The following is a 22,359-nucleotide window of genomic DNA, read 5'->3' on the forward strand; positions in this document are numbered from 1 at the left end:
CAAACTAGTAAATACTCTTTGGTGTTGTTGAACAGAGCTGCAGAGTGTTGCACTTTGTAAAAATAAATATTTATCCATATTATATATATGTGTGGGTGTGTGTATATGAATAAATGTTTATAGAAACATAAAGAGTTAAATGCAAAGCTAGATTTGGCTACCTGTTATTGCATGGGTTTAAGCCCTCCCCAATGCTATTGCATGATCTTGAGTATTTATTTTTTTTGTTGCTGACCGACAGTAACCTTTCCAAACACCATCACAGCTGTGGAATGGGGATATCTGTGTGTCCTATAGGAAGCGTGTGATGGCACTAGTGTGACTTCAGAAGGGCTGTAGGTGGGGGCTGTCAGCACATCCTCATTCTGCCAAATAAGGCAGATGTTTGTGGGCTGATGGGTTTCTTCCAATGACAGAGCAGCCAAGCACTGATGTCACAGCCTTACCGGCCTTCCTGATGGGGGCTGGCTTAGTCAGTCAGTTATTTTGGTGTGTGTGTGTGTGTGTGTGTGTAGCAAGGAGGCTGCTTGGTAAATACTGCAGCAGAGGAGACAGCAGAACATCCTATTACCAAGATGCTGTGTGAGTATCTGAGGTTTCTACTTTATCAGATAGACTTGCTCACAATTGTGTCAGCTGGCATATACTGCATTTCCTATGAACAGGCTCTATTCTGGTTAAATACCATTTTGTACATCCTGCTATTTCTATAACAAAATCTGAATGTATGTCGTGTATATCTGATTGTATGTCGTGTATAGTTTATAGATGCAATGCCATTGTTGTGTTAACACATTATTGATAAATATATCTCTGTGTGTATATATGTGTTTATATGTATATATATATATATATATATATATATATATATATATATGTACACACACACACACCCAGTTTTGGGCGTGTTTACAGATGTGTAACTGATGCAATGTGAGATGCTAATATGATGATCTGTGCACTGCTAGAAATGGGTACATTTTGTTTTCTATATTCTACAGCCTTTTTAAAAGAACATATATGTACACTTACTGAAGTATGTCTAAATATTTTTCTTAGAGTTCAATTATTTCTGTTCTAAAGGTGACAGTGACGTTCCACCCATTAGCTATGCCTTCTGTCTTCAGATGAGCACTGCAGTTTTTTTTAGAGTGAATTTTGCAGATTGTGAGTGTGTGTGCTAGCATTTTATTCCCAAAAACATGCTCACCAGCATCCTTAGGATGGCGATTGATGTTCATACGCAGAAACGGAAGCTATAGGGACAAACTGACACTTGTGCCTTGTCCTATCTAAAAAAAAAACTGAGCAGACTATTTGCACTTTTTAGGCTTCTTGATTTTGATGAACCCAAAAGTAAACAAAATGTTTGGCTTCATGGATGACAGTTAAGGTGGCCATACACAAGGCGATTTCGCTCGTTGGGCGATGAACGATTATATCGACAAACGATCGTATGGTGATCGAGTTCCCATACGATATGCCATCCACGGGCAACGATAATTCGGGAAAGATTTTGTCGCATCATTATCGTAAAATACCTACGATCGTACATCTACGTACGATCGATGTCGTTGCTGGCAATCGTGACATGCGCAGAGAACAATCGTTGAAAGACAAATGTCTGACACTCACACCAACTGGCAGATTTTATCGTTAAACGACCAAAATTTTTAAACCTGGCCGATCGATTTTGGGGACGATAATGTCGGCTCGTTTAGTGGGCCGACGATCGTTCGTACACCACCAACTATACGATAACTTAACGATAGCATCGGATCGTTCGGGAATCGGTCGTTTGTAAGTAAAAAATCGGTCCGTGTATGGCCACCTTTAGGCTGGTCTTTAGCTGTGTAGATAATGATCCATAATGATCCATTATCCAGCAACCTATTATCCAGAAAGCTCTACACTACAGTAGGGGGCTGATTTACTTACCCACGAACGGGTCGAATGGAGTCCGATTGCGTTTTTTTCGTAATGATCGGTACTTTGCGATTTTTTCGTATGTTTTGCGATTTTTTCGGATTCTTTACGAATTTTTCGGATCCAATACGATTTTTGCGTAAAAACGCGAGTTTTCCTATCCATTACGAAAGTTGCGTAAAAAGTTGCGCATTTTGCGTAGCGTTAAAACTTACGCGAAAAGTTGCGCATTTTGCGTAGCGTTAAAACTTACGCGAAAAGTTGCGCATTTTTCGTGTAAGTTTTAACGCTACGCAAAATGCGCAACTTTTTACGCAACTTTCGTAATGGATACGAAAAACTCGCGTTTTTACGCAAAAATCGTATTGGATCCGAAAAATTCGTACAGAATCCGAAAAAATCGCAAAACATACGAAAAAGTCGCAAAATATTCGTTTTCAAGTCGGAACTTTTCCAATTCGGGTCGGATTCGTGGGTTAGTAAATCAGCCCCTAGGTGTGTCTTCCATAGACTGTTATAATAAACCTTGTATGGGACCTATTATCCAGAATGCACGGGACCTGGGTTTTTCCAGATAAGGGGTTTTTCCGTAATTTGAAACTTTATATTTCAAGTCTAGTAAAAAATAATTTAAACATTAAACCCAATAGGATTATTTTGCTTCCAACAAAAATTAACTATATCTTAGTTGGGATCAAGTTCAAGGTACAGTTTTATTATTACAGAGAAAAAGGGAATCTTTTTTAAAAAAAAGTGAGTTATTTGATTATAAGGGAGTCTATGGGAGATGGGCTTCATGTAATTCAGAACTTTTTGCATATGGGTTTCCGGATAATGGGTCTCATACCTGTACTTTATCCCAACTAAGATATAATAAATCCTTATTGGAGGCAAAAGAGGCCCATTTGGTTTAATGTTTGGTTTAATGATTTTTAGTATCCTTAAGGTATGGTGATCCAAATGACAGAAAAAAAACCCTTATTCGGAAAACCCATGACCCAAGCATTCTAGATAAGTTTACATACCTGCATTGACATCATGTGTGAAAATGTTGAATTTTAGTTGTACTTAAGCAAATATTGAACTCAGCTCTGTAATTATGCTGTGTTGGTGAGAGGGACTGGTGATACATGCAGGGTCGGACTGGGCCGCCGGGACACCGGGAAAAATCCCGGTGGGCCCCGGCCCTAGTGGGCCCCAGCGGCCCAGTCCGACCTTTGCCGGCGCTCCCCGCTACTGACTGTTCCTCCCCGACACGTTCAATTTATACGCGCTCGGGGAGGACGTCAGGCAGGGGCCCTTCGGGGGGGTTAGGGGGGCCCTTGGGGGGGTTAGGGGACGCGGCTGGGGCACCTGCAGGGCCCCTGGGGCGGGAGCCCCGGTGGGCCCTGCACCCCCCAGTCCGACCCTGGATACATGCCACATCAATGATGAGCAATTGACGTGTTTAAAGAGTTAAGACCAAACTTATGCAGTGGGCTTAATGACAGATTTATCAAATATCCCAAAGTATTCTTAAGGTCCCCATACACGGGTCGATAGTAGCTGCCGATATCGGTCCCTTGGGCCGATTTGGCAGCTGATCCGGCTGTGTATGGGCACTCCCAATGGGCCTGCTCGTTGATGCGGTCCCCGGACCGACTTTACCTATGCCCGTCATTATAATTTGATTGTTTGGCCCCAGGGCTAAATGATCGAATTACCCTGGATTCTCCTGATATCGCCCACCCGTAGGTGAGGGATACCAGGAGAAGATCTTATGGTGTATGGGGACCTTTAGCAGTTCACGATTTTCCCATGGGTCGTTCACCTTTAATTTAACTTTTAGTATGATGCAGACATTAATATTCTGAGACAATTTGCAATTGGTCTTCAATGCTGTAACTGTTCTCATCAATGTATTTATTTGTAGTGACATTACAGTGTGAAACAGACATGGCTGCTGTGGTTTCAAATTCTTCTACAACAGAGCTGTATATGGATACCACCAAAGCAACACAAGATTTGTGTATAAATGATGTAGTCCTATCCTCACCACAGTGGTAAGTGTGCAGTTTTTTTACATCGGTAACTATCCTTTTTAACTTTAATTTAAATTTAATTTCTGGTGTCGGTATCTCTTAAAGGTAAAATTTTAACCTTCCATGCAATATCCTTAGGTGATCAGTAAGACAGGAGATGTCAACGTATTGGCAAGTACGAGGCATTATGGGAATTGGAGTAGTGACTGAATGAGAACTAGTCTCAGAGTATTGGAACACAGTGATTTCTAGAATTCTTTTGCTATGTGGTAGAAAAACCAAATGGAGACCCCCCCCGGCCTAGTTCAGAGACAATGACAGTCCTGATCATATCTTGGCCAGCTACTGGTATGTTGCTAAGAAACATGCTGTTCTGCATTTTCTAACGCTATACGTCAGTTGACAGGATACGATGCATTGCATGTTTCACATTGACTTTGAAACACTAGAAATCAACAAGTATGTGGTTACCCTTGCACAGTGTTTCTGTAGTCTAGCAGACTAAAACAGTACTGCATTTACAAATTACTTAAAATGGTAAATATTTTAGTGTATAATTAGAAAGTTGCTCAGAAAACTTTTTTTTAAAGGTGGTGTCCACCCAAAATCATTTTTAAAGGGGTGTTATACTGCTCATGAACTAAACTGAACTTAGGATAGATGGCATTTTCACACTGTTCTGCCAGTGATTTAAGACAGCATCATCTGGGCCATGCCCCACAGGGATATTAGTTGCCCGTGGGCCATGGCCCTTATACAGACCCTTTATGGAGAATGTGAATCAGAAAAACCTGTTCAGCCTATTAATGTGAATAATATGTTCTACCTTTGTTTTTATGGGTTCTTTTTTTCTTAAATAATTTTTACTTAAATTTAAGAAAACCTATAAGTTGTACCTCGTATACATTCAAACAGATAGTACTTATATCAAAAGATGGGTATTTTTTCCTTTTAAGTTCCTGCCATCGGTGCTAGGTTTTTCTAGAAAATCTCCTTTCAGTACGCACACACGCAAGATGAGGGAGTGTAGCTGAGGCATGGCAGGAATGTGCCATTTTCTGCAATGGGATTGTCTCATTCATTCTTTTTTGAATAAAAGTATATCCCTCTAGCATGCATATTCATAAAGGGGCTGTATATCCTGTTGCTCAGCATGAATTCAGTGAATAGGGCTGAACTTACTTTTAGCCTATTGTCATATTCAAGATGATCAACTTTTCTCCACAATATGCCAGCAAGAAAATGACCTGAGGGCATTAATAAAACTGGACAAAATTTAGCTTGTCTTTCTTTGTCTATTTCTCTCTCCGGATTTGGCATCAGGTGTTAATGCAACTAAGTAACAGCCTTCTGATGTCAATATATAGATTTACATTCACATGTCCTGCCCTTTCATCAGTGAGGGGCGGGTCTATAAATACAGAGTCTGGTGTGGATAACAAGTCGGCAGGTTAGGTTCAGATGCAAGTCGACTTCTTGTTGACCTACACATCAATAGTATGGGCCCACCAGGCTCGGATTTGTAGCAAGGCCACAAAGGCCCTGGCCTAGGGTTTCATAAATTTAGGGGCATCATGAAAAAACTTCAGCACGTCCTTTCCCCATTGCTCAGTATGTGAGCTAAAAGGATGCGCATATGTGCGATCTTGCAGGGGGGGCAGCCTCTGAGCACCCTAAACAGAAATGGTGCTGGGGTCCACAGCCTGAATGATTCAAGCAGCAGCATGTGAAGGTAACTCCTTTTCATTTCCTTGTGCTGATGCACCATGTACTATCCATGATGGTGCATCAGCAGAATAAGGTTCAAGCATGGCCACCATACACTTCCTACAATTTTATCTGTGAATGTGTGGAGACTCCTAAATCTTGTCTGGTAAGGTCCGAACACTTGGTGTATTGATAGTAAAAATGTTGAAATCCACGGCAGTCAGTGTGTCTGAATTAATGTCTGAAGCAAATGTTTCTAAGCAGTATCTGCTGTAGGCAATATGTTTTCCATGGTTTTCATGTAAAATGTTTATATGTGGTGCCATCACCTAAGACAACTTGTAACTAGTCCATTTTTTTACTGTACTTTTTAAAATAGTGTTCTGCAATTCCTTGACTTGGAATTTCAGCTATTATTGAATTGCTTTATTACTTTATTACCCTTGGAACCAGATAGCAATTACAACTCTGTATTGTAAAGAAGCAAAATACATTTCAAAAAGTTCATAATCATAAAATGAAAAAAAGCATAACATTTTATGAGTTTGTATTTCATAACTGTAAATTCAAATTATGTCCTCTGATGGATGCTTTATTGTTCCAGTCTATTTTAGAGAGGAACTTCACCCAAAAAGTTTTTTTGCATAATGAAAGTTAATATAATTCTAACTTTATAGTATACATTAATCAACAACATCTTTCAGTTGGTTATATTTACAAATTAGTGTAGACAACTGCAAATGTGTATTTGTTTATTACTTTATGTTCTCAGGTTTCAATTCTTGAAACAGAAATCCTTTCGCCAGGTCTGTTATTTAGCTGCATTCTGCTATATTGTTTAGAAATGGCTAAAACTGTTGAATTTGTGTGATTAATGAATGTTGGGAAGTTGCTTAGAATTAAATTCTCTTTCATTATGCAAAAAAAAAAAAAAAAGGTTTTTAGGAGAAAGGCCCCCTTGTAAATTATATGCTCACCCTACTCTACTACTAGAAGAACTGGAAGAACCATAGTTGCAAGATAAATAACTTTTGCAAGGTCATATAAAGGTTCACATATTTTTGTTTTCATATAGTAACAATAACAATAGCTAAATTGTGAAATTATTATTTTGTAATAATTGTGTAAAGCAGGTCTAAATCACAGCTTCCTGTATGGGGCACTTATGCAATTCTGTACACCTAAAAAAAGTGATTTTATTTTTACTTACCATCCTTCCTTGTTAATAGCTATACTGAAGAAGCTCTCATGCAGTCTTCTGCTGACAACAGCACTACCAACACAAGAAAAAACAGTGAGAATCCCATAGTAACTGAGATTACCTCTGCAGCTGCCATGCTACATCCAGCTGGTAAGTACTCCCACATGTAGTCTCCTTTGTGGGGTCTTACATTTAGCACTCAAACAATATAGTTTTGCAGTACAGTTAAGTAATGTGATCAGTCTTGCTTTAGTATTATATTAGTGGGTAATAAAGGTTGAGATTGAGTTACAAGAGAATCTACTGGGTCGCAAAATTTTTTTTTGCACACAACACAACCCTGTATATTTAACTGGTTGTAGTTTCTGTTTTAGGTACTAAAATGTCAATTTGACTGTGCAAAACATTTACACACCATTCCCATTTGTAGCAGGCAGGTTTTTTTTTTTTTTTACCCGATGGTAGTGGAAAGTTTTTGCTTGCCACACGTTTACTGCTCTTAAGGGGACCTGTCACCCAGATATAAAAAGCTGTATAATAAAAGTCCTTTTCTAAATTAAACTTGAAACCCAATTCTTTTTTCATTAAAACTTGCATAAACTTGCAGGAGAGGCAGGGCAGGCAGTTAGTTTCAATTTCCATTCAGTACTTCCTAGATGTCCCTGCCCGTTTCTCATTCCCTCTCCCTTTTCACGGTCTATATTTGTGTATTATGGGCATGGGCATAACGTACCCCATTCTGGCACATAAGATCTATAAGATCATAAGAATAATGCAAAGCTTGTTCACAAAATGGCACCTGCCTGCTTACTGTGATGTAATTCTGAGACTGATGGAAATAAGATTTATACACTTAAACAGTATAAGCGAAGTTTATTTTTACCTGACTAGTGTTAGTGGGCGCGTGCATGTTCAGTAGCCAGACAGATCTTCAGTGGAAATTTTGTGCTTTATTTTTAGCAAATGCAGAAAAACCACAAAGTACAGGTATGGTATCCATTATCCAGAAACCAGATATCCAGAAAGCTCTGAATTACGGAAAGCCTGTCTCCCATAGACTCAATTTTAATCACATAATTCAGATTTTTAAAATTGATTTCCTTTTTGTCTGTAAAAATAAAACCGTGCTTTGTATTTGATCCCAACTAAGATATAATTAATTCTTACTGGATGCAAAATAATCCTATTTGGTTTAATTAATGTTTTATTGATTTTTTCAGTAGACTTAAGATATGAAGTTCCAAATTACAGAAAGACCCCTTATCCAGAATACCATTGGCCCCGAGCATTCTGAATAACAGGTCCTATACCTGTACTTGCAAAGGTACAATACACACTTTTACCAGCAGGGAATCAACAGTAACCCTGCAAGCACAATCCTGGAGCTCTAAAACTGCCTCTTACAAAGGCTTAACACAGACTCCCAAAAGAAACCAGTCTGCAGCTTTTATAGCCTCCAGACTGCTCTATGCTGGCCCCAGGTGGTCAGCATCTACTCTATATATACTCATTCAGAGAGGCTGCCTACCCCTTTAGGAAGTGGCTTTTCTGAGAGCTCCAGGTAAGTGCTTCATGAAACTTTACTTTATACAAGCAATTGAAATGTTCTGTATAGAAACAAAGTTTTATGCACACACTTATGTATACACTTGTGGCTAACATAGCTTTCAATAAGCAGCTGTTTCAGTGCCATTTAAAACATACTTCCAGCACAGCTGAGGCTCATGCTTCAAACAAAGTAGGCCTTGGTTTGTTAACCAAAGCTAATACTGTTGCAAAGTTTCCACTTTCATTTCCACTTTTCATATATGCCACACATATATACAGATTATACACATAGCTATTTACACGCTGAAATACTGAATGAATGACTTAAATACTGAAATACTAAATTACTGGCCAGTAAAATTAACATTTAAAGACTAACAAACAATTTATTATCTAAATTTACCCCATCACAACTAGTAAAATAGAAAAGAATTTAGAAATTATTTGTTAGGGTGACAGGTCCCCTTTAAGTAGCTCTACTGAAAAATGTTCTCTAAGAACCTGCTAATCCAACTCTGTGGTATCGTGAGGCACATACCGTGTGTTAAAGGCATACAATGGTGGTTAACATCACCTTAACACGGAGTATGTGCGGTTTATGGCCACTTATTTGGTGAAACATGGGTATTAACCATACTTGTGTTCAGTCTAAAAGGAGTCAGGCATACAATTTTGGCTGAGCTGACTGAGCTGCTAAAAGTCCTGTTTTCACTAGGACTCTACTGAGCCTCTTTGCCTTTTATATTGATTGCTAATTGTATGTTGGGGTGTATATTGCATTAAATGTACAGTACTGCTGAATATGTTGGGTGCAGTTACCCTTCACTATTTCTCTCTCCATTATTCCAGATATGGTACAGACTGTAATTATTTTATCTAAATAAGAAAATAGACTATTTTCTCATTTTAATAAAAGTGCCTCTTTAAAAACTGCTTCTTTGTTTACATCAAACTCTTTCATTTTCATTATAGTACTGTAATCTCTTCAGCCTGTTGTTTTATTTGCTAAAGCATAGCTAGGTAACTAAAGTTGTATAACTAGTTCCTTTGTAAATACTGAAATTGTCGTCCTATTAGAGTTAAACAAATAAGCCTATAACCAGGAACAAGTAAACTGTCAGACTTGAACAACAGGTACAAGAAACAATCTCCTGGCAACGTAAATTGTGCACCCATTACATTTAACTGAAATAGTTAGGTTGCCAGGATAACATCTTCAATAAAGGAAGTGGGTTGAACTGATAATTGATCCATTTCACTTATTCAGCTTACACTTTCTCTTGGACAATATCTTCTAATGCAATGCTGTTTTTAAGTGTGGTACAGATAGACATAATATCCTCTCAATCTAGCCTGGATAAGCCCAGAAAATAAGAACTAAGTAAGCTTTATCAGAAAGGTCTATGTAAGTACAGCCATAAGCACTCACAGAAAAGCTGCACTGACTTCTCTTAAAAGATTTGTTGTGTCTGTTTTCTTGTGCCAGAGACACGCAGCTCTCTGCCCTCTCCTGCTCCCCCCTCCCTCAAGAATGCTAAGAACTCACTCCCCCCCCCCCCCCCTTAGGAATATGGATCTGAGCCAATCAGCAGGAAGGAATTCACAAAAGTGGTGATATTGAGAGAAAATAAAAGTGGAGAAAGACTTGTTGGATTTTCCACCTAATTCACAAACCTCTATCTGCACTTTTGTGAATTTGTCTTTTAAACAGAGTTTTCAGATTTTGTCATTTTCCCAACATTTTTTTTTATGAATTTGCCTTTAGCTGTTAGTAAATATGTCGGTGCCATCAAACCTAGTCCCCCGATAGGCTGCTAATCCCCATTAATATGTTAAAGATCCCCTAATGGGGCCCCTACCTTAGGTGTGAAATGAAGTCTGTGTGAAACAAAACAAAACAGAAGAGCTTAGAATTGATCAAACAGAGTTACACCGAGCTTTACTCCATTTTGAAAATGTTGGGGGAAAATGTCGTTAAAACATCGTATAAATGTCGTTTAAACGACAAATTCACACAAGTGTCTGTAAACTGTCTTTCTTTCGCCAAAAACAGAAAAGTGGTGGTTGAGTCGGAATTTAGGCGGATTTCTGTTTGTGAATCTGGAGAAAATGTTTTCCACCAGTTTTTCCACCACTTTTACTCCAAAAATTTCCCCCCACAGATTGTTGCCTGTTATCCAGTCAATAAATCTTACAGCGTGCAGATTAGCTAGCAAAATTGTTACAGAAGAGATTGGAGTTAGTTATGTGGTAATTGTATAACTAGAAGTGTGCAGGCATGCTTATCTCTTTGCAAGATAACATTCCTTATTTAAAGGAATACTGTCATGGGAAAAGATGTTGTTTTTTTTTTTTTTTTTTTTAAAGAGCTTCTCCAGCAGAATCCTGCATTGAGATCAATTTTTAAAGGTGTTTAAAAAGTTTTTAAAAACAGATTTTTTTTTTAAATTTAATTTTGAAATTTCACATGGGGCTAGCTGTATTCTTCATTTCCCAGGGTGCCACAGCAATGTGACTTGTGCTCTGAAAAAGTTCAGTCCCACTTTACTGCTGAGCTGCAAGTTGGAGTGATATTAACTCCTCCCTTTCCCCCCAGCAGCCGACCAGCAGAACAATGGGAAGGTAGCAACGTCGGACCTCCCTGACACCTGTGGTATATATCAGAACAGTAAAAAATCCAACTCTGACTCCTCCAGTTAAATGAGAGTAGGAGAAACAATAGGTTATCTGAAAGCAGTTCTAATGTGTAGCGCTGGCTCCTTCTGAAAGCTCAGACTCCGGCACAATGCACTGAGATGGCTCCCTACACACCAATATTACAGCTAAAAAAATACATTTGTTGATTCAAGAATAAAAAAAGTATACCATAAAAATATTAACATTCCTGTAAAGATTTCCCATTAATACCATACAAATTCTGCCATATATTTGCAAATGTAAACAATCTGATTTACCTTAGAAACAAGCCTCAGTCAGCCATAGGTATTCAGTTTTTAAATGATGTGGCAAATCTAGCAGAACTACAGTATGTGTTTTACTAATAATGATGGCACTTAATGTGTTAAATGTGTCTTAGGAAGATGATGTACAAAATATTTGTTTTACTTCCTATTCCATACTTTATCATGAGAAGTTATAGCATTGAAGTCACTTAAAAGCCAGGAGGTGCCTGATTTTGTTAAAGGTCTATTTTGTAAGGTCATTTGTTTGTGTAGGCTGTCCTTGGCTAATCACACAGTGGTGTCATGGTTAAAAGGGAAAACTTGGTTTACGACTTGATTCACCTTGTGTGTGAGATATCAGCTGACCTAGAACTGTGGGCACTCTCTATAAAATTTTGATGGTTTAATTTATAAAGCCAGTGCTTTTTTTTAAACTTTTGGCTTTGTTCCAGAAGGAAATCTGTCAACATCTGATATGAAGCTGTGGACAACACGGAGGGACAATGCAGTGGAACTGCGAATGGAAGATTCAGGTGTTGCCAGCTTGCCCCCTGTTACCATTCACCAGTTGTTCCAAGACACTGTTAAGAAGTATGGAGATTATGTGGCCCTTGCATCTAAGCAGGGAGATCAGTGGCACAAAATGACATACGAGCAATATTATGAGCAGTGCAGAATAGCAGCAAAAGGTTTCCTTAAGGTATATATCTTAATTCTAAACCTTCTCTGGCATTCCTCATCATTTTACTTGTAGCACAGCCTTTTTAATAATAGAAATGATTGTTGTCTCTGCTTTGCTTCTAACATACCACCTTTTTCTTGTACAGTTGGGTTTGGAAAGATACCATGGTGTGGGCATCCTGGGGTTTAACTCTGCAGAATGGTTTATTGCAGATGTGGGAGCTATTTTTGCTGGGTAAGTCAAACTAGAAATTTTTACATTGAAATATAGACTGCTGATGTGTTTAAATAGTAATATTATTAGTGTACAGAAAAAGGGCAGTAAAATGTGTTAACTAAAGTTGGAGGGTTATGGGTTTTGGGATACACATTGAATGGTTATTGCATATTGCCTAGCAACTCACCGGATCTGCTTTCAGGGAGGATTTCAGAGAATGGTAGCTTTAATTACATTTAAATTTAAAAATGGCAATCTAAGGGCTGTGACACTTGGGGAGATTAGTCGCCGCATGACAAATCTCCATTGTCGCGGGCGACTAATCTCCCCGCAATGCCATCCCACCGGCTAGAATGTAAATGGCAGGTGGGATGGCATACACGGTGCTGCGATTTGCCGAAGTCACCCGAAGTTTCCACTCAAGGCAGATTTTTTTTTGCACGGCGACTAATCTCCCTGTGTCACTGCCCTAAAAGGCCAAACAGCTCTGTTAAATTAAACTTCTAACAATTATAAACTTTCTTGGGACAATGCCAGTTCTATCTAAAGGGATGGAATGTTTGGGGCAATGCTAAGTAATAGATATTATTGCCTAATTCCACAGATTTATCTTATCAACAATGAGATAAGATAAATCCATGGTTATTGCAGGTGAAAAACCTTGGTTAAAAGAATTTGTTAAAGGGTCATTTCTTTTTTCTGTACCACAGAGAAGCCATACAATTTCCCCTGCTACCACTTTATTGTGGAAATTTGAGTAACATCCAAGTTTTTTTTCCTCAGTGGCTTTGCTGTGGGCATCTATACCACAAATTCAGCTGAGGCTTGCCATTATGTGGCACAGAACTGTGAAGCCAACATCATTGTGGTGGAGAATCAGAAACAACTTCAAAAAATCCTTCAGGTTAGTATTGTGTGTGCAGAGTAGAGTTGGCACATACCTTACCACATTATCGGTGTTCAGCACCCTATAATGAAATAACCCTCCTTTCCCTGCTGTTCGCTGTTATAGCTCACATTTTATACACAGATTATATTACATGTAGCTGTAAGGCCTTTGACCAAGGCTCATATGCAGAAGGATAACATTTATGTGTAAATATAATGTAGACACAATCCAGGAACATTTTAATTTTATGGCTACTCTCCATGAATGAGCATTTTACTACTAGTGTACTAAGTTCCACATATTGTGTTTTAGTGTGAATAATCCATAATGCTTTTTTGTTCTAGATTCAGGATCAGCTGCCACACCTTAAGGCAATCATCCAATACAAGGATGAGCTGAAGGAGAAGAGGCCTAACCTGTATACAGTATGTACTTTTTTTTTTTTTTTAATTCAGTTCAAATATATCCTGCTGTTAGGTTCCCTGGCAAATGCCTGTTTGAGCGGTTGTCTCTTTTCCAGCTTTTTTCACAATTTGACTTGTATAGCTCCCACAGTCTTAAAGTTATAGGAGGAAGAAATAATTTGCTGATGCATAGTGCTGAGATTATTGGTGGTGCAATGGTGGAAAACCACTTCCACAATTCTCCCTTTAATCCCTATTCTAGTACATTAGTGCTTGTGGGGAAAGTCTCTTTCTTCTGTGGTTGATTCGTGTCCAATCAATTAAACATAATCTTTGCACTTTTTGCCTTTGATAATTGCAGTTGTTGCTTTTTACCACCATAGTGTATTTTAACTCTCTGCATTGCTATTTGCACATATCCTGTTATTTCTGTGAATCTAATTCTGTGGTGTTTCTTGCAGTGGAAAGAGTTCATGCAGCTGGGAAAAGACATCCCAGACTCTCAGCTAGACCAGATAATTTCATCTCAGAAGCCCAATCAGTGTTGCACCCTCATCTATACCTCTGGGACCACAGGGCAGCCTAAAGGAGTAATGCTAAGCCATGATAATGTGAGTGAATATGGGAATTTTCATTGAGCAGCGAGGCAGTAGTCTTAAGGGAATATTTAATCACTCTGGGTACCAAATGTTAGGCACCCCCCTGTGATTGCATTAGCTTGACTGATACACTGGACTGGTGCTCTTGTTGATGAAAACTGCACCAGATTGGGGTATTCCAGACCGGGAAGGGCATTTGGTTACATCGTTAGTGCAATCATTCTGCTTCTTGGTCCTCTTAAATGCTGAGCTATTAGCTCTCCTACCATTCTCTCCATTTTAAGAAAGCCAAACATTAAAGGTGAGAAGCCACCACCCTTATTTACATATACATTCAATAATCATTTTACCATCCTATAGTTTATAAAAGTAATTTGGTATATCTTTATACAAGTATTTTATAAATAATTATTTTTTTCTTTATACATTCCTGCCATATTACTGTTGGTTTTGAATGTTGTTAGCCAGGAGGACAATGCACATTCTGGACAGTGGCTGGTGCTCACTGCAGGGATATCACCCTTCATTCATATGTAATAGAAGTTTATTATGTTATATTAAGACATACCCTTAAATCCATATGCCTCCCCTGTGGATAGCACAGCAACCCCTCAGTTTATAATTACACACTTTAGGGACCATATAATGACTATGGCCAGGTTCACTTCCCACAGGCAGCATAGGGCAGGCAGAGTTGGGCGCACACAGGCAGCCTAGGGCAGGCAGAGTTTGGTGGTGTTCAGGCTGCCAGTTGGACAGCATTGATCTAGACCAGGGGTGAGCAACATGTTGCTCATAAGCCAAGTGTTGGGGACCACTGATCTTGACTAATAACTTGGGTGACTTTCTATCTTTGCTTTGTCCCCTTTTATGCAGCAGTTTAGTTAATATGGTGCAAGTCCATCATATCATATAAATCTTGTTTTATGTTTGTTTTATTAAGCTGTTGTGGAATTATTCGAATAATGCCAAAAATAAGTTAGTACAAGTATAGGACCCATTATCCAGAATGCTCAGGACCAAGGGTATTCCGGATAAGGGATCTTTCCGTAATTTGGATCTCCATAACTTGTCTATTAAAAAATCAACAAAACATTAATTTAAGCCAATAGAATTGTTCTGCCCCAGATAATGATTATTTATATCTTAGTTGGGATCAATTACAAGGCACTGTTTTATTACAGAGAAAAAGGAAATCCGTTTTAAAATTCTGAATTATTTGATTAAAATGGAGTCTATGGGAGACAGGCATTCCGTAATTCAGTGATTTCTGGATGTTTATAGTATAGTAGTTAGTGTTCTCAGGCTGGCCATGGTGTTAACAAAATCCTTTTTTTTCTTGGTCTTTTAAAGATCACTTGGACTGCAGCATCAGCAGGAAAGACTGTGCGACTAAGAGAAGCTACTGATATGCAGGAAATTGTGGTTAGCTATCTGCCTCTTAGCCACATTGCAGCACAGATGATAGATATTTGGTTGACCATGAAGCATGGAGGGGCCACTTACTTTGCTCAGCCGGATGCACTAAAGGTAATTTACTGTACCTAGTTTGGCCCCACTATCTTGGGCTTTCTCATAGGTGCTAATTTGCTATTTTCACTTTTCTTTTACTTTGGTATATTTGTGGTATGTTCATTTGTTTTTTATATATACCTAGGCATATACCTATATTTCAGACAAATTCTGGACGAAATGCTGGATTTGGTACATTCTTAAAGGGACAGTATGACACCTTTTTTCAGCAATGATGTAAATAATAGTTTTTGCCTATTGTTTTAATTAGGCAATACCTAACCACACGCTTTGCACATTGAGCTTGTGGTGTTATTATAATCTTTATAGACTGATAATGAAGTTTTATATTAAAGTAACTGAAAATATAAAGAGTGAAAATGTATAGTAGTATTGTTTGTAATAGTGAGCAGTTGAACATTTTTTCCTTATAATACAAACACCTTTGTTCTTCCTTGATTTAGGGCTCGCTAGCCAACACGTTGCGTGAGGTAAGGCCAACAGCCTTTATGGGTGTTCCAAGAGTGTGGGAGAAAATGCAGGAGAAAATGAAAGCTGTTGGCGCTAAGTCATCTACAATCAAACGAAAGGTGGCAACTTGGGCCAAAGGTGTGGGCTTAGAGACAAATCTGAAGAAAATGAATGGGTAATGATCTTTTTATATACATAGGAAATGCAAAAGAAAAAATGGTTATGCCAATAAAACAGTTGAAGTCACAGCACCCAATTATGATGGTAGCACCCACATTCTAAAAAGAGTTCCTAAAATAAACAATAGGACAATCTATGACTATGGCAAACTGATTTTAATAATATACTTTAGAGATACACCAAATCCAGTATTTCTGGATTTGGAAATATCCTCTGCACAAAATGTGTCTGCATTTAAAATTTAATTTACAAATTCAGATTTGACTATTTTTTTCCCTCACAAGAGCGGGCTGTAGTTTAAGGATGTGGGGGGTGGGGGGTGGGGGGGGGGGGGGGGGGGGGGCTAGTTTGAGGACTACAGTCCGGCTCCCCAACAGGACCCCTGCTCTAAAATGTGCTGGAATTCAGCAACATTTTCTGCATCTTTAGTAAAATGTGTTGCTTGCCATTTCTGAAGGGGTGCTTCATTCAAAAGTTATTGCAGTTGAAATGTCAAATACTTCCTTATTAACAGTAATTACCCTAACTAAAATGTTTTAAAAAAGGTGGCACAGCTTTTAGATAAGCAGGATTTATAATGATTTTGTTCCTAAACACAGATCAACACCTCATCCAATGAAGTATCACGTGGCAAAAAAATTGGTTTTCAAAAAAGTCCGCAAGGCTCTTGGACTGGACCGGTGCACCAAGTGTTACACAGGGGCGGCCCCCATCACCAAGGACACCTTAGAATTTTTCCTGAGCCTCAATATTCCTGTTTATGAGCTTTATGGGATGAGTGAAAGTTCTGGCCCGCATACCATCTCTTTGCCTGATGCCTTCAGAATCACCAGGTATCTTCTGCTGCCATAACAGCCTAAAATCTGTTCACATTGACTTTGCTAAACATATTCTTTGCCATAAATGTTGTGTTGGCAGCTTGTTTACTCTGATATTTATTTATATGCTCTTGCATTTACAGTTGTGGGAAAGTCATTTCAGGGTGCAAGACAAAAATACATCAGCCAGATAATGATGGCAGTGGGGAGATCCTTTTCTGGGGGCGTCATGTCTTTATGGGATATCTGAACATGGAAGATAAAACCCAAGAGTCCTTGGATGAGGAGGGCTGGCTGCATTCTGGTGATATTGGAAAACACGATGAAAATGGATTTCTGTATATTACCGGAAGAATCAAAGGTACAATTTCTCTAATGTACGGAAGTATAAATTGTGACTGAATAACACATATGAGTGCAATGTCTGTCACTAATACCTAAATGTTTCAGTGTTTTGCACACTTATCTAAAGCTGGCCATACACGTGGCGATCTCACGATGTTTCGTACGACCGTCGGTCGCACGAAACATCGTCAGATCCGCCACACACCATTCAGGGCTGAATCGGCAGGTAAGGAGGTAGAAACAATAGGATTTCTACCTCCTTCTGCCGATTCAGCTCTGAAGGGAGAATTTTGGTCAGGCGCCTTCTATGGCGCCCGATCAAAATTTTCTAACTTGGCCGATCGGCGAGCCGACCGATTTCAGCAGCTTCCTGCGATATCGGTCGGCTCGCTGACATGCCATACACGCACCGATTATCGTACGAAACGAGGTTTCGTACGATAATATCGGTGCGTGTATGGCCACCTTAAGTCTTAGGCCATGTAATGCATCCAGGATCGGACTGGCCCAGCAGGACACTAGGGGAAACCCTGGTGGGTTCTGGCTCATCCTATGTGAGCACAGTTTTCTGCATCAGGGTACATATGCACTTGATAAGCCAATCAACAACCTGACCCCACAGTAGTAAAAATTAGTAATGCATCTGATTTGACTGCGTGTATCTCTAGTGTTTTACGGTGCTATGAAGAGTGCTGTGGATATAGTTTAAAACTACAGAAGTGAACAAATCAGATTCTGTGCAAGTTTTCCAGTACCAAGGGGTCGGCAGGCACTGATGGATTGAAAGAGGGGGCAGGGAAGGTGGGGGATAAGGTTGGAAGGTGCAGCTGCTTGTCAGGGAGGGAGATCAGAAGCAGCAGCATTAAAATCAGAGATGAGTAAGAGCCACAAGAAAACTACCTGCAGAAGGGAAGGGAGTGCAATGGTAAAGTTGAACAGTGCGCCCCTCGGGCATACTCTGCAAGAATGGTCACTAATGATTGGTGGACTCTTCGTATCAGATTATCTGGTAGGATTATGCTGTTATCAAATGTACAAACTGAATCTTGTTGTTCATTTTCAGAGCTGATAATTACAGCAGGTGGAGAGAACATTCCACCAGTTCCAATTGAAGATGCCCTCAAAGAGCAGGTTCCAATAATCAGTAATGCCATGGTGATTGGAGACAAGAAGAAATTCCTTTCCATGCTTCTTACTCTTAAGGTACTAACATGGCTTTGAGATGCACTATGACAGCACACCATAGGGGAACTTGTAGCAATGAGGAGTCTTGCTTTTTCTTTCAGTGCAATGTGAATGCAGACACAGGGGAACCAGAGGATGAGCTCACTCCAGAAGCCATTGAGTTTTGTCGGCAGATTGGCAGCAAAGCCACACTGGTATCCGACATAGTCGGGGGCAAAGACACAGCTGTATATGCTGCAATCCAGGATGGGGTAAATTCAGTAAATCAGAAGGCAACCTCAAATGCGCAGAAGGTCCAAAAGTGGCTTATCCTTGACCAAGATTTTTCTATCGCTGGAGGAGAACTGGGTGAGAACAAGATTGCTTAGTAAAACCTTATAACGGAGGGCTAAAGCAATGTAGCAACTATAGATATGGATAATAGGTCCATTGGCTATTAAAAGTATTAGGACACCTTCCTGTTTAACATCTCATTTTGAAACCAAGAGCACTAATATTAAGAAATCTTATGTCCTTTTAATTTCAAACTGTCTCTAGAGGCAGCACAAGCTATGTGGCAGGAACATAAGTTCAGCATTACCACAGGCAGTGGTGTTGACTTGAGAAGTGTAGAGCGAAAGATCTTGTCTGGTCTGACCTCAGCCCAGCTGATCTCCTGTGGAATGAATTGGACACTTAAGTGCAAGCTAGGTCTAATCGTCCAACATCGGTGTTTGTATGAACAGAAGCAAATCCCACCAACAGTGTAGTGGGCACATCTAGTGGCAAGTATTTAGAAGGGTAGAGGCTGTCGGCAAAGTGAGGGACACCTTCATATACCCTTGGGTCGGGAAGGAGATAGTGGGCAGGCAGGTGTCCAGGATACTTTTGGCAATACTGTATAATTATGTATAATATTAAGAGGGAGATTATTGTTTGAGTAATATGTATTCTTTTCTTTCCTTACCAGGCCCCACCATGAAGTTAAAACGTCCAGTGGTGGCAAAGATGTACAAAGACCAAATTGATAGCTTCTATCAGGATGCAGTAACCCCCACTGAAAACATCCCCCCTCCTAAGTAGGGTCTTCTTGTTGGCACATAGACAACACTCTCCTCCACAATTTGCTTACCTCCCGGAATCCAGCAAAACAGCGCAAGTTTTCCCCCCCCCCTAAATATTTTTATATTGAAAACAACAAAACTATTTTCCTTTCACTCCATCTAAGATCACCACATGTAACTATTCTTCGCTGATGGAAGTCTGTTCACAGAGCAGGTTATTAAGGGTGCTGGTGAAAAATCAGATTCCGCTCAATGTACTAAGTGCCTCGCGAAGGGGATCTCCAACATATCCTTGTCTAAGGCCACAGTGCTGCTGATCCTTATTGGCTAATGCAGTGCAAGGCGCCTCCTAAAAAGCTGCTCCTGACAATGATCCCAGCACAGCCGTGTCCTACACTGAGATGGACCTTCCCAACAGCTCTGCCATTTATAGACTTGTGGGAACCCGCTGTCCTTGTGCCAGCAAACTGCGCTTACTGACGTAGGATGTGCTTTATCCGAAATGAAGGAACGGAAGCCAAAATGAGTATTGTGTTTGGCAGTGACACAATACAACTCAGGATTGCTGAGGCTGTGAAATATCTAGCATAGGAAAATATAGTAAATATAGTAAATGTTTTTTTTATATCTTAATTTTGAGGTAAAAACATTGAATAATTTATTGCATTTTTTAATTTATATTTTGAATGTATAATGGAATTAGGGCCGAATCTTTAAATTATTCAAGTAGTGTTTTTATACTCCAGACATCTTGCCTTGATTTGCACTCTCCATTATTTATATTGGTTTTATTATAGCACCTGAAATAGACACGCAATCTTGACTGAATATGCAATGCGCACGTGGGTTAGGCACATATCAAGCTTCATTATTACACACTTATCTCTTTGGTGGAGGCCTGAAGTCTGTTGCAGGTTTCTAGGGAATATATTTATATACAAAGGGGACTGTTGGCCACAAAGCAACGGGCTTATGATGTCGTTTTCACTAAAAATCTGACCCTGTAACTACTGAATGGGTGTTTCTGAATGGGTGTTTCAGACCTGACTTCTAGGAGTGAGAACCAAAGATCCGGTTTGTATTGCTGCCATACATTTCTGCTGCAGATTCCCAACTCTATAAAAACGAAAGGAATCTGCTGCGTGTTTGTGGCTTTCTCTCTGATTGGCTGTTCTAATGCTCAGTGAGCAGGAGTCGAAGTATCTGCTAAACCTTGTTTCTATTTCTGTTGTATTTATTTTGCATACATGGTTTTTCTATATGTTCTGGTGTGGGTGTGTGTGTCTGTTGCATTCCTGTAAACCTGGATTATTTAGGTCATTTCTGCTCTCTGCAGCCTTTGTTCTGAGCTGGAAAGGAAAATACTTGATAAAAAAAAGAATGAGCCACCCCAGACTCAATTACCAAAGTGAAACCCAAATCTGTCATTAGTCGCTGTTCTGCTAAGAAGAGGATACCCAGGACCGATGTGGAGGGATTAGCATTCCAATAGAATTTAGTGGTTTAATTTATCCATGCAATTTCATGCACTAGTCACAAAGTGGGGTCTTTGTGGCCATTATAGGAAAGGAGATTTCCTGCTGGTCTTTAATTTTTGGGAATTTGTTAAATGTTTTTCCTTAATGAATAAATATCTGATAAAAGCAACTCCATGAGTTGATTGGGTTTCCTTTCTGCTTATTATATGTTACTTCAGAATGTACACACAAAAAAAAAATTCTCACAAGTTAGTGCTTAGGTGCCTATTTGCCATTGAGGGGGTTTACACCAGGTGTATCTTGCTCAACCCCACCTCCCTGTAGAAAGTGATTTGTTCCACTAAGCCCCATGGCTTTAGGCTGATGCCACACATGGCGTAGGGCTGATTTTTTCGGCAAGCGGAAAAACGCTTGCCGAAAAAATCAGCCCTACGCCATGTGTGGCATCAGCCTTATATACATAGGGACAGAGATGGATGTTGAATGCAGAAAATATGCCCTGCACTTTCTACTTTCATCATTTGTCTCTGTTCCTTTGGATATTGAGCCATGCAGCTCAGTGGGACCAATTACCCTCATCTGCTGTAATGGATAAACGACAGCAAACTCCTAGGGTGTATAGTAAATCTGCACTAAAGACACCAGGCTAAATTCATAAGAAAGCTTTAAATAACATACTTCCCTGTGCACCTACAGAGCAGGTTGTGTGGTTATGCTCCTTCGTATCACTGCTGCTGTCTTGGCACTTTCAAAATGTGTTTAGGGGGCAAGGGAACAAGGCAGGGTGCACAATGAATGATATTCATTTTCCTGTGCCAGAAACTCTAAATATTGTACCCCCACAAGTGCTGAGCTAATTCAATTTCTGCCTGCATAAGGGAGCTGTAAGATGAGCTAATGATTATTAAGGTCAGTCATATCCAATAAGTTTTCTAGTGGTTGGCCTTCAGCCTCTTGCATTTAAATAGTCATGGAAGAGTGGCTTTTAATATCCTTATATTTTACTTTACTAATTACTGTTACCTCTGCCCCCTTAAGTTTCCCAAATGAACTTCTATATGAAGTAGCATAAATAAATATGTGCCAAAAAGTAGAAAAGAGATTGGCTAATGTGTTTTCTTTTTAAGAAAAAAAAAAAAGGTTTTGCCAAAGTCCAAGTGTAGTAGGCACCATGTTTGTGTTTGAATCTGAT

At 39.5% G+C, this 22,359-nt stretch overlaps 1 protein-coding gene across 6 annotated transcripts in view; it reads left to right on the forward strand.

Annotated features, from left to right (window-relative positions):
- Nucleotides 1-21,336, forward strand: part of acsbg2 (acyl-CoA synthetase bubblegum family member 2) — a 31,549-nt gene extending 10,213 nt beyond the window's left edge. Inside the window, exons 1-15 of one of the 6 annotated variants that reach the window (XM_012956737.2) lie at nt 466-582; nt 3,839-3,968; nt 6,884-7,005; nt 11,798-12,045; nt 12,173-12,261; nt 13,027-13,147; nt 13,477-13,557; nt 13,998-14,147; nt 15,489-15,665; nt 16,112-16,293; nt 16,898-17,131; nt 17,260-17,477; nt 18,525-18,664; nt 18,748-18,994; nt 19,596-21,336. In XM_012956737.2, coding sequence (XP_012812191.1) covers nt 576-582; nt 3,839-3,968; nt 6,884-7,005; nt 11,798-12,045; nt 12,173-12,261; nt 13,027-13,147; nt 13,477-13,557; nt 13,998-14,147; nt 15,489-15,665; nt 16,112-16,293; nt 16,898-17,131; nt 17,260-17,477; nt 18,525-18,664; nt 18,748-18,994; nt 19,596-19,708 — 2,259 coding nt within the window. In that variant the 5' untranslated portion in view covers nt 466-575 and the 3' untranslated portion in view covers nt 19,709-21,336. 6 annotated transcript variants of the gene reach the window in all.
- Nucleotides 21,337-22,359: the final 1,023 nt, after the last annotated feature.

This window comes from Xenopus tropicalis, chromosome 1, assembly GCF_000004195.4.
Source record: "Xenopus tropicalis strain Nigerian chromosome 1, UCB_Xtro_10.0, whole genome shotgun sequence".
Taxonomy (NCBI): domain Eukaryota; kingdom Metazoa; phylum Chordata; class Amphibia; order Anura; family Pipidae; genus Xenopus; species Xenopus tropicalis.